Source organism: Protopterus annectens, chromosome 4.part1, assembly GCF_019279795.1.
Source record: "Protopterus annectens isolate FY-2018-M chromosome 4.part1, PAN1.0, whole genome shotgun sequence".
In the NCBI taxonomy this organism is placed as follows: domain Eukaryota; kingdom Metazoa; phylum Chordata; order Ceratodontiformes; family Protopteridae; genus Protopterus; species Protopterus annectens.
This window is the reverse complement of record NC_056734.1, coordinates 914466213-914478712: the sequence shown is the minus strand read 5'-3', so window position 1 is coordinate 914478712 and position 12500 is coordinate 914466213. Positions and strand designations below refer to the sequence as shown.

Here is a 12500-nt window from a genome sequence, read left to right as displayed (position 1 = left end):
AGTATTTTCATGTTGTTGTATAATTTATTATTAAATATATTCAAACTTTTCATTTTACCTGGAAAATATTTAAGCTTTGAAAGCTTTGACAGTATTTGCATATATGTATCTGGTGACACCTCTGGCCACTCATGAGGCCTTGCTGTTTGGTGAACATTATCATTTGTATTAATATCAATTTCACTCATTATAATTATGTACACTTACAACAGCCTTAGGTAGCTAGCTTTGTAGTGCCTAGTGGCAATGATAACTACCTTATAGTCTGGGTAGAAGGGGGCATAGCTAGTAAACCTTTGCCAGCCTATCCCAGGTGTGTGTGTGTGTGTGTGTGTGTGTGTGTGTGTGTGTGTGTGTGTGTGTGTGTGTGTGTGTGTGTGTGTGTGTGTGTGTGTGTGTGTGTGTGTCTGTGTGTGTGCGTGTCTGTGTGTGTGTGTGTCTGTGTGTGTGCGTGTCTGTGTGTCTGTGTGTATATGTGTATATGTGTCTGTGTGTCTGTGTGTCTGTGTGTATGTGTGTCTGTGTGTGTGTGTGTGTGTGTGTGTGTGTGTGTGTGTGTGTGTGTGTGTGTGTGTGTGTGTGTGTGTGTGTGTGTGTGTGTGTCTGTGTGTAAGTTAAATCTCAAAGTGTGTATGTGCCAGCTACTTGCAGCAGGGACACAAACTACTGGTTTCACAAAGAGAGTGGTGGAACACTCTGCTTGGGCACTTGGCTAAGGATTTAACTCTGAAGCTGTGCCAATGGAGAGTCTAGCTGGAGACAAATAAAGAAATCCAGACCCCAGGCTGATTGTGTTCACTGTGTGCCCTAAAGGAAATTGTGCTTGATGCAGAGAGGTATGCATCTGGAAATATTGAATGCATCCATTTGTATCTCAAGGGGATGTCCCTCTCCACTGTCAGTGGCAAGGATTGAGGCTCTTTGATTACTGGCCCAGAGTGTGGATGTCACTCCTCGTTTCAGAATAGCTATTAAATTGTATTCTATGGTGACATTTACTCAAGCAGAATGAATTCTATAAGCACTTTGCAAACAAACTGGGTCTCCAAATTGAAATTTGTTAAAATTTTTCCTCCACATGCTTGTTAAAACTTGTGGACTTGGTTATATCTTAAAAGGTGTATAGAACCAATATGCATATGTGAATATCATAAGTTAAACAAACAAATGTATATTACATACATTGCATATTAGATTGGATACTAGTTAATATAAACTCCCATGCCTATAAAACAGGTATACTTCCAGATGACAAAGTGACCATTCTCCTACTTTCATTACTATGCAAAAGACCCACTTTCACAATCAACCACCATTAAGAACTACCAGAAACAAGATAGACCTCAACCCATATAACTTCCAAGCTGAGCTCAAAGCCTGCAATTCGTCACCACTAAAATACCTACCTCTTGACGATGCAGTTTCTTTCTTTAACAAAAGATTTTTGCAAATCCTAGACCACCATGCTCCCAACTGCACTGTTAGAAGTAAAAATAAACCAGCCCCTGGCTCTCCAAAGACACCAGGCTTAACATTCGACTAAGAAATAAACTCTGGTCAAAATGGAGAAAAACTAAAAACCCAACTGACCACCTTAACTTTAGAAAACTTTGTAATACTACAAAAAAATCTATATTCCTTGACAAAAAGAACTGCTACCTCAAACTCCAACAGACCCAACAGCAAAACCCACAAAAGTTCTGGTCAGGAATTAATAAACTACTCCACCCAGGACAGTCCAAAACACCCACCCCTTCAAACTTAACTCAAACGTCTCCTAAACAAATTGTTGACACCTTTAATAATGTTTTCACCTCCAAACTATCCTCACTACCCAACTTGCCCCAGACACTTAACCTCCAGCCTGTTCTAACATCTCTCATACACTCCCTGCTTCTCAGACTTAAACCATGTACACCATCAGCAGACCTCCTCCCAGCTGAATACCTGCAAATTGCTGCGGGTGTACTTGCCTACCCTATTTCTAGCTTAATAAACAGAACCATTTCGGAATCCTAAGTCCCATCCATCTGGAAAGTCTCACATATTATCCCTTTGCATAAGGGTGGTACCTCCAATGACTTATCAACCCCCCCCCGATAGCCCTTCTCTCTCTTCTAGCTAAAATTATGGAGAGATGTATCCACCATCAGTTACTGCATCATCTCCTCCAAAATGAGCTACTAGTGGACTGCCAACATGGTTTCAGACCTTACCATAGTACTACAGCTGCTCTTCTATCCTTTACAGACTGCATTAATAAAAATAGGAATACTAACCTGCTATCTTCTGCTCTTTTCATAGACCTCTCAAAGGCCTTTGATATGGTTAATCACCAACTATTGACAGAGATACTTAAATCACTTTCTCTTGATTCTAAAGTAGTACAATGGTTCCAATCCTACTTGGAAAACAGAAAACAAGCAGTCCTCTGGGACAATAAACTATCCTATCAGTTTCCAGTCACCCTTGGGGTCCCACAAGGATCAATTCTTGGACCACGCCTTTTTACTATTTTCATTAATGATCTGAAAACTTTGCTTTCCCAAAGCTACGTGCATACAATATGACGATGATTTAACTCTGATATGTGCCGCATCTTCCCAAGCAGAACTACAATCCAATACACAAACAGTCTTTACCTAAGTAGAAAACTGGTTCCATCAAAGATGTCTCCTCCTTAACCCAAAAAAAAACTAAATTATTTTTTTACTCCTACACAGAACCCCCCACCCCCTATAAATCTCATAATTACATCAAATAATGGCACAGAAGTTGCTCCCAACATCACCACCAAACTCCTGGGTATAACTATTGACACAATCTCAACTTTAACACACACATTAATGCAACTATTAAATCAGTTAATAGAAAACTTGGATTCCTTTGTAGAATCAAGCCCTTTCTCACAGCCTCAGCTAAGATTTCCATTACTCAGACCCACCTCATTTCAACCCTTCTCTATGCCTCCCCTATCTATACTAACTTATCCAAAAGCAACATGAATAAACTAACAACCTCCTACAACAACATAGCCAAATTTGCCACAGGTGCCCCCTTTCATACCCACCATTGCCATAATCTTAAATGTCTAGGATGGCTGGAAGTTCACAACCAAATACTTTTCCAGCAACTCATTTTTATCCACAGGATCGTACATCATCCTACAGATACTCCCATACTCTGTAACCTCTTTAACTCCTATAAAAATTTACCAACCCTAAGATCGGCAAAAAAGCTACAAGTAGCCACCATAAAATCCAACAATAAATCTGGTGACTGCCTGTTCTCAAATGCTGTTGGCAATACTTGGAACAAACTTCCAAGAGAAATAACATCCCTGACTTCCATCAACCTTTTCAAGAAACAATTGAAAATCCTCATTAAAAACCAATAGCTCTGTCCCTGCTCTAATCCTGACTGATACTAATTCTCCTATTTGTCTAATTACTTCTCAACTAAAAACTTTTTATAATATTTTCTCTATGCTCCACATTGTCCTTGAATCAGAAATTTTATTTGTCTGACTGCTTTTTGACTGCCTTGCGGTCCTGAGGAAACGTATGTACAGTAAATGTTTGTTATTTTCATTCTTAATACAACTGTAATATAACAATCTGTCTTCTATGTGTAACCTAAAACTGATTTTTAAAAGTTTTTGCTAAGCTGTTGCTATACTTATGCAATTTGTTTGTGTTTTACCTCTGTTTTTATGGACTCTATGTATGCGTTTTTATGGACTCTATGTATGTTTAAAATTTTTGTCTCTGAGCTTTTCTCCTCAGGCCTCTACTGAAAATGGACATATATCCAGTTAGACTAGCCCGGTCTACAAATGTAAAATAAAATAAAATAAATAAATAAATTACTGAAATGACAGGAGCTCTCATTCACCATAAAGATTCTACAAAGCCCTATGAATAAATACAGAGACAGACATGTCAGACTTACCTGTAGTGTGTATATGTGTGTGTGTGTGTGTGTGTGTGTGTGTGTGTGTGTGTGTGTGTGTGTGTGTTTGCGTGCGTGTGTGTCCTGTGCCACACATGTGTGTTTAAATGGCTTGTTTATGCTGAAGTGTAGTATATTGCAGGAAGAAAGTGCTAAATAGTTTGATGCTCCCTAGTGGTGTTTTTGTGTTTCGTTGTCTGAATTTATAGCAGTAACAGGAGATGGTTTCTTTCAGTTATTAGACATGCTGAAATTTCCAAGTTCATTCTTGTATTTCCAGAATACCTTCTACAATGTGTGAGCTTAATGTTAACTTGCAGAATAAATAGTCCATGAAAACTAACTCTCTAAAACATTCAGTTGTCAGTGTGAATTCATAATTAATATTCACTAAAACAGAATTCAGCAGTAATAAATACTGCACTGACTTTGAAAATGAGCAGTATGCAACAAAACAAATTTAATAAGCTCATACACAGTGTTATCTTAGAATACTGAATTTTGGATGCCATTTTTCCATACAATATGTTCCTATTAACTTTATATATATTTTACAAAAAGGAACAACATTTTCTTTTCAAAATATTTTATCGTTAAGAAAAGCAATTGGACGATAAATATGCAAAAATGCATGTAAGACATGCAATGAGAAAGACCAAGTACATAAATATTATACAAAATGACCAAGCATATATTAATAAATGCAACATATGCATTTTCTGAAGTACAATATAAAAATACCTTTGTTTTCAAACAGTTAACTACCTCTTTCTTAGATAATAGTTTGAGGTAAAATACTTACATGTGTATCCTGTGATGGAAGTTACATCTGAAACTGTTGAATTGTCTGCAGCAACAGCTAAAATGCTGAAGTTGTACTGTGATGCAGAAACAAGTCCTGTCATGCTGATACGTGTTGCAGATGTTGTGATATTTGAACTAGAAGGCCCTGCAGTTTGTATCCTGTAACTAATCTGGTCACCTGGTACTGCAGTCCATGATAAGTATATTGTTGAGGATGTAGCATTGACAACAACAAAGTTAGTTACTGGTGCTGGTCCTGTAAAAGAAGAAACATCTCCTTGTAAATCTATTCATGGATTGCAAAACCACCTTTAATGACATTACTGCTTTCCTTGTTCTGTCAATTTACAGTCTCCTCAAATCTAATTTTATTAACCAAGAAAATAAATACACTTATCTTTACATTATCATAATATTCTTTAATATATCTTCTTTTTACATTTGGAATTAATATTATATTTTATAAATGTGCATATAAATCTACATATTTTGCCTTTTTTTAGCTAACACACACACACACATTTTTAACCATCTTCTGTCACTGAGAAGACACATCTAATTTTTTTTCTGGTGATACATTTAACTTAACAAGAGCAAAAAGACACAAAAATTCATGAGATAGTCTCCTATTAGATGGGATGTTAATAAACACTTTTCAGATATTCTTATTTAGGATTTAATAATACTTTCTCTTAAAATTCTTTAACAATTCCTATTTTTTCTGCCAGTAAGCCTTTATTCCAAACCTTTGAAGCAAATTATTACTTTCAATATCACCATTTTCAGAGGAAATATTAATGCTTACACTACAAGCCGCATGATATAATTTTTTGGGGAATATTTTCCTTAATATGTGAAGGAGTTTAGTGTGTCAAGTTATAAAAATGAAGATGAACTAGAATATGTTACATAATGAGACATTCAGAAAAGGAATAAAATGGGTAAAACATATTTTGTGAGCAAAATCTCTAACATGCACTGAGTTGTCACATTGCAGCTGCATGTTCCAGTCAGACAGAGGTGTTGAATATAAGGAAGAAGACGTGGAACATTTCTAGTACTTCTAATCAATTGTTAGAAATGTCTTGCTGCAACTTTTCTATATTCAGAGACAATCCTAACATATTTTCACTTTGTTACTCTTAAGAGTTTTATTCCACCATATTTAGAGAAGACCAGGGAGAGGTTAAGTTTAAATTAAATTAAATCATTCTAAAATACTTCCACTGTGTCTTACTGTGTTTATAGTGCAGTTTTATTGTTTTTACTTAGATGTATAATGGTTCTTAGAAAATGCTCTAAAATTATGATTGTTGTTTTTTCAGCTATCATAAACTGCAAAGTATGAATGCTTCAACATGCTTAGTTATGCCCCATTTTATTTGTTTCTAGAAGAAAGCAATCTGACATTTGTATCAATAATAAATGTCTACATGCTGTTTCCTACCGTAAAATCACATTTTCTCGTTATGTTTCTGAAAGTACTATTTAATAAGTAGCTATAATTGCATATTGTCTGAATTACTAAACTCATGGGTAAAAAGTATAATTTAAAAGGTTTAGCATCTTTTCAAATTTCCAAAATACCATTCTTTATGAATTAAGTTCTGCTGTAAACCAACAAATTATGTACCCCACCTCAGCAAAATAATCATGCCCTATACAGACATTTAGCATCCAGCCCAATCTGTAACTGTAATATTTTTAAATTTGCTATTTTAGTTAAGTTAGACTTTAATCTGGGGGGGGGGTAATGTTAAAACTTTATTAGAAGAAAAACAAGGGAAATGGCAGTTACTGCTCAATGCTGCCAAGCCCCTTGTAATTAACAATAATATTCCCCTCAAACCTGTGTTGGAACTTAGGAAATAGCAGGGATGTGGTTGTCATATATTATTAGGTAATTATTCATTGGTTATTTAATATGTTTTAAAAGTTCCTAAAGTGGAAAGAATAATAGTTTTTATATTTCACTTTTGCTATATTATTAATTTTAAACATTTTCTGGTTGAATTTATGTCATTTGGCTAAGACTTTGTAATGTATAGACATTTTTTTCTTTATGTTATCGGTTTAATGTATGCTGCCCTTTAAACAAAAGTAATAATGTGGTGTCAATTAGTGGTTTATGAACACACCCCTAAGGGTACTATTACATATAGTAAGGCTTTTTAATGGAATGTGTTTAGATTCTGATGAAGTCCATGGTGTTTGTGGATGAAAGCTCTTAATAAATAAATTTTTTGTCTAGTATTGGATGGGTCTTTATTGTCCTAAGTGGAGTTAGCTGCCAGTTCGAGCAATAACTATCCATTTCATTTTTTTGTTGAAAGGAATTTGTCAATAAACTAGATTTGACTTTTTTCTACTGCTTTGAGTCACGGTACAGCTTATCATGGGGCTAGATTCAAAGATGCAGAGTGCACATGTCTTCCCCAATGTGTAGCAGATACTGCACAAAGCTGTCCTTGTATCTGTAGCTGAGATAAATGTGGTTTGTAAATAGAACTCTGAATACTCTTTGTCTCATGGACATATGTACTATATACTGGGCAACATCTCCATGCACTGCCACTGCTAGGTGTACTAAATGACAAAGTTTTAGGTTCATACTCAGACTATATCCCACAGATAATCAGCTACGAGCTGCATTTCCTGCTTCTCGATCCCTTAGTGGCCATCATTACACTGTATTTTCATGCATTTATCCTGATTATTTCACCCAAAACTTTATCTATTTAATTTTTCATAGCTGGGAAGGTTGATGAAGTAATGACATCAGCTGCTAAAGCAATGAGGGTTTCTGTTTAAATCCCACTGATTTCACATCTGGGCATCCCAAAATATGTGTCAAGATATATTGTGCAATGAGCATGTGTGAGCCACATGGCACCTGCTTCAGTGAGAGACATGATATGAAGTATTCTGTCCCTTGAAGGTTAAATGCCTTTGGTAATCTCCAACTCAAAGCAGGAATTTTAACCTGGGGACCACAATCAACACATGTACTTAACAACCTTCCCTCAGATAAAGATAAGCACTCTATGCTGCATCAATTACATCTTTTCACCAGACAGATTCTGGAACACCAAGCTGACTGTTAGAACACCAGGCAGCATAGATATATTCTAGAATGTATATCCCTATGCCTCAGAGCTGGCCTGTATGCACTGTGTCCTGCAATGTATTTGTAGAGTTAGCATTTGGAGAAATCGTATTGTTTTTATAGAGTCACAGTTTAGATCTTGGTAGTCCCTAAAGGTGTATAGAAAATGAAAGATGATACACTCACATTTTTGATTTTCATGCAAAGTTTTTGAGAAACTGCTGTACACTCAATGAACATTAGAACAGCGAACTGGATCTGGTAAGTTCTTTGACACATGTTTCATTACTACTTTCTGCAAACAGGGCCGAATCAGTATTTTGTGCTGATGTAGTGACATCATTGCTGTGGCTATCTACAGTGTAAGAAAAGCATTGATAGTAGTTTACACATCCAGTTAATTTCAGTGTGTGTGTGTGTGTGTGTGTGTGTGTGTGTGTGTGTGTGTGTGTGTGTGTGTGTGTGTGTGTGTGTGTGTGTGTGTGTGTGCATGTGTATGTGTATGTGTGCGTGTGTGTGTGTGTGTGTGTGTGTGCGTACATGCGTGCGTGCATGTGTGTCCATATTCAGATTGCTCTAAGTACAGCACTGCTGGCAGAAAAGAATGTGTCCTGGATTTGGGGGTTTTGCTTCTTTCTCATTAGTAGATGTAGATAAGTATGATGCAAATCATTTAAAGCTGACAGCTGTGCGAGAAAGTACTGAGATGCAAATCCCACCTGCAAAAATTGTTCCTACAGGTATTCAATGACCAGCTTTACTGGATTCTGGCTATTTAACACAACTTGTAAACAGTATTTTGAAAGATAAGAAAACTTAACTTTTAAATATATTGGGAACATTATTCTTGCAAGACAACCAGGTTAACCTTTCTCCACTACTGTGATATCACAGAGTACACAAGTCTGTGATTGTGCAAGCTTTGCAGCCCCACCAAGGACAGGGTTCCCTTGCCCTGTTGACAAAATGCTTATTCCTGTTATTTCAGGTGGGTTGCCAGAAACACGAGCTTCATCAGCTGTGACAGAGGAATGCTTTTGTAAATGAGCATGTGTCATTTGTTCTCAGGTGAAGGTGTAATAACACATCTTGAAGTTTATTTGATGAAAGGGGAGACAGGATAGGTTTGGGGGTGCAAAGTGTGTTTCATGCTTGATAATGAAGTATTATTGTTGGAGAAGTATTTGTGAAAGTAAACTATTATGAGACAACCTAAAAGTAGATTTAGGTGACTAGCAAAATGGATACAGTAAAAAGAATCAAAATATTTGATACTGAGAAACACCCATGTTTATGGTAAAAATGCACAGGTAAATGCTGGAAGTTAGTTGACAAGTCACTGCTTTCAGACATGTTGACCTGCCTATATTAAAACCCATAATCTGGTGTATGCAGTTTATTTATATGGATATGTCATGGAATGAACAGCTTAAGTGAGTGCTGCTGTTTGATATTAGTCACATTTGTCCATGTGCCTAGTTTTTCACTCTGGAAGTACATGATACTGCCCTGCTTCAGTCACGACATTAGCATGTTGACAAAATTCATAGATGTAAACAAAGCAATGCTACACATGAGGATAAAAATACAATGAGAAACGGAAGGACAGGGGAGTAAATGTATATTTCCAGTTGTATAAGAAAAATTAATAACTAAAAAAAAAGTTATGAGAAAACATTCGGTAGAAAATTAAGCCACGAAAAAAAAAAAAAGAAGCACATCTTCATAGGTATTCTGTCATCATCATCGGCAGCAGCAGCAGTCCCCTTTTTCTCATTTTCTACATGGGGTCAGAGTACTACAAACGTGCCCAAACCACCGTAACCTGCTCTCTTTGATCTTTTCTGCAATTGGAGCAACTTTGGCTTCTGCTCTTAAGTCCTCATTACTTTGCTTGTTTCACACAGTGCATCCTACAACCCTTTTCAGGCACTTCATTTCCATCACCTCTAGCTTCCTCATCTGCTCTGCCTTTACTGCCCAGGTTTCCATACCAAACAGTAGTACTGGTCACACCACTGTTTTGTCCACCTTACTTTTCAATCTTCACAGGTATACTAAGAGTAAAAGTGTTTAAATAGGACATTGGGTCAGTACAGCTGCCCTTTGTGATTGCCTGGCATCGTGGACAAAGTGTACCAGACCAAACAGATAGAATAAAGTAGATAAAGCCACCCCAGCATAGAACATAGCTTATGATGATGAGTTTACATAACACTCTAGTTAAAAACAGATAAGAGAATGACACTGTAAATTCAGTACTAAGTATAATCAGCTACTTCATAAGAATGCATTTAAAACAGTCATTCTATAGGAATGTAAGCAGAGTATTTCACAGATGAAGTATTATGAGACATTCTATTTTAAGAAAAGTACACTGCAACACTTATGTCTTAAATACACAGTAATAATATCTTATTTTCTGAATAATGGGTAAGCACATTTTAGACTTTTACTGCTAATGTTAGTACACTGCATAAGGTGAATATTCTGAACCTGATTTTACTTAAATCAGAAGTCATATAACTTGTAAACTTCAGTTTTGTGATGAATGGCTATTTCCTTACCAGCTCCACTTTATAATACACCCAGCAGCTGCTCTGTAATTACTTACTTGTATATCCTGCAGCAGAAGCACCATCTGATGATGTTACGTTGTCTGCAGCGACTGCCACAATGCTGATGTTGTACTTGGAGCCAGAAACAAGTCCTGATAAAGTGGCACTTGTTGTTGATACTGTAGTGGATGCATTAGATGGTCCCACAGCCTGTAGTCTGTATGTAATCTGGCTGCCTTGTACTGCACCCCATGATAAGGAGATCGAAGAGGTTGAGGAAGAGGTGACAGTTAGGCTGGTGACAGGTACTGGTTCTGTGAAAGAGGAAAGAATCAGCTGATAGTCTTGTTCTATAGCTATGACCCCCACACACACATATCTATGATAATTACTGAGAAAGTTCACAAAAAAAGTGTATGAGAATGTATTTCCTTGTATGTTGACTTTGGTGCAGAGTTCACTCACTGATCCTTATGAACAAGTTTATTCTTTTCCAAGGCTTCAGACTCTGGCATCTATCATTTGTCATGTAAAAGATCAAATGCTACCTTCCCTTTACAAATTCATTTTGTTATAATTATGCCCTCATCTTGTAAAGTTAGCTTTTTGTGTAATTTACATTTTTACTTTGAATACTTTAGTGGACATATATTTATAGTTTAATAAACTCATCTTTCTGTTTACTTCATGCTGAGTAACTGACCAATTACTTCCTGATTTCATGTCATAAAGCACTGCCTTCTGATGATGCACTAGTGAGGGAAAAAACGTTTCTAGTGGGTAGCCATGTGCTGTTTAGTCTGCAACAGATTTTTTTACAAACTAGAATGTAGGCTTGTAGTAAAAAAAGTTTTATTTTGTAGTCAAACCTAATGCTATTACCCCCACCACCCAACCATCCTTTTAAAAATGTACTCAACCCTCAAAATGCAACCTCCAGACATAAGGGAAGTGGACATTCAACTTCTAACCATACAAAAAGCTATTAGAGATGCATTTCCTTCAAACAAGTATTTTTTTCTCTACGTCTATAGCATATATATTCATGTACATAGTTCTAATCATTCTATGCCTTTTAGTGTCGACATTTCCAAGATATGGTCAGAATAAAACATGCTCATTAGCATACACAGAGTATGCCTAACTAGCCTAACTACGCCCTTGTCAGAATGCAGCACAATCAAAAAAGAAAAAAAAATGCATGTAGTATATTTAAGTGAGAGATAATAAAAATAGGATGGAACAGGAAATGATTCTTAGTAAGGTGTATGTATAGTGCTAGACATACAGTCTAATAGGACCGATGTAAAACTAATAAATCATTGTCTGTCAATGGATTGAATGAACACATTTAGGGAAAAAAAACTAAGGATTTGTAAATCATCTCTTTCTCTCTCTCTCACTCTCTCTTTCTCTCTCTCTCTCTCATATATATGTACACACACACACACACACACACACACACACACACACACACACACACATGCACACACATCAACATGGTTAACCAAGAATTTGGTCAGTTTTTGCCAAAATTGTAACACTGTAGTATTGACACACTTTGATCAATAATACAGATGGATAACAAATGTGTTATAGCAGACAAACCATAAGGGTTGGGGAATATGCCCTTTCCCTGGTTATTATGTAGTCTTATTGTAGGAATAACTAAGCATCAGGTGGTGTGGGGGATGCAGGATTTTCCTCGGAGCATGAGCGGTGGCATCTTGATATTTGTTGACATAACAATGTCACTATTAATGACTTTGACATAGCAGATGTCACTGTTCGACGATCGCTAGAATACCTATTTACATGCATATGGGTGCGTGTTTGTATACATATTTATATATTTCCAAACACTAAACTACCAGCAATTATGTACCTCTAAGCTTTCATAACAGAAGAAACTGCCATAAAAATACAGTCAAAGAATTTCTACGAACACTTCAGCTGAACCCACTTTCTTAATACCATAAATCGTATTACTGCAGCTTGGGGCAAAAAACAACTTATTAGACAAACTTGTTACCTTGTGTTGGGTTGAACCAGGAAATGGGTAAAAACTAACCAAATGATGT

At 36.4% G+C, this 12500-nt stretch overlaps 1 protein-coding gene across 1 annotated transcript in view; it reads right to left on the bottom strand.

Moving 5' to 3' along the window:
- Positions 1-12500, bottom strand: part of LOC122801341 (mucin-19-like) — a 938154-nt gene that overhangs the window by 592088 nt on the left and 333566 nt on the right. Inside the window, exons 22-23 of the mRNA XM_044070881.1 lie at positions 10476-10733; positions 4754-5011 (exon numbers count right to left, since the gene is read on the bottom strand). Of these exons, the coding sequence (XP_043926816.1) occupies positions 4754-5011; positions 10476-10733 (516 nt within the window). The remainder of the gene's footprint in view (positions 1-4753; positions 5012-10475; positions 10734-12500) is intronic.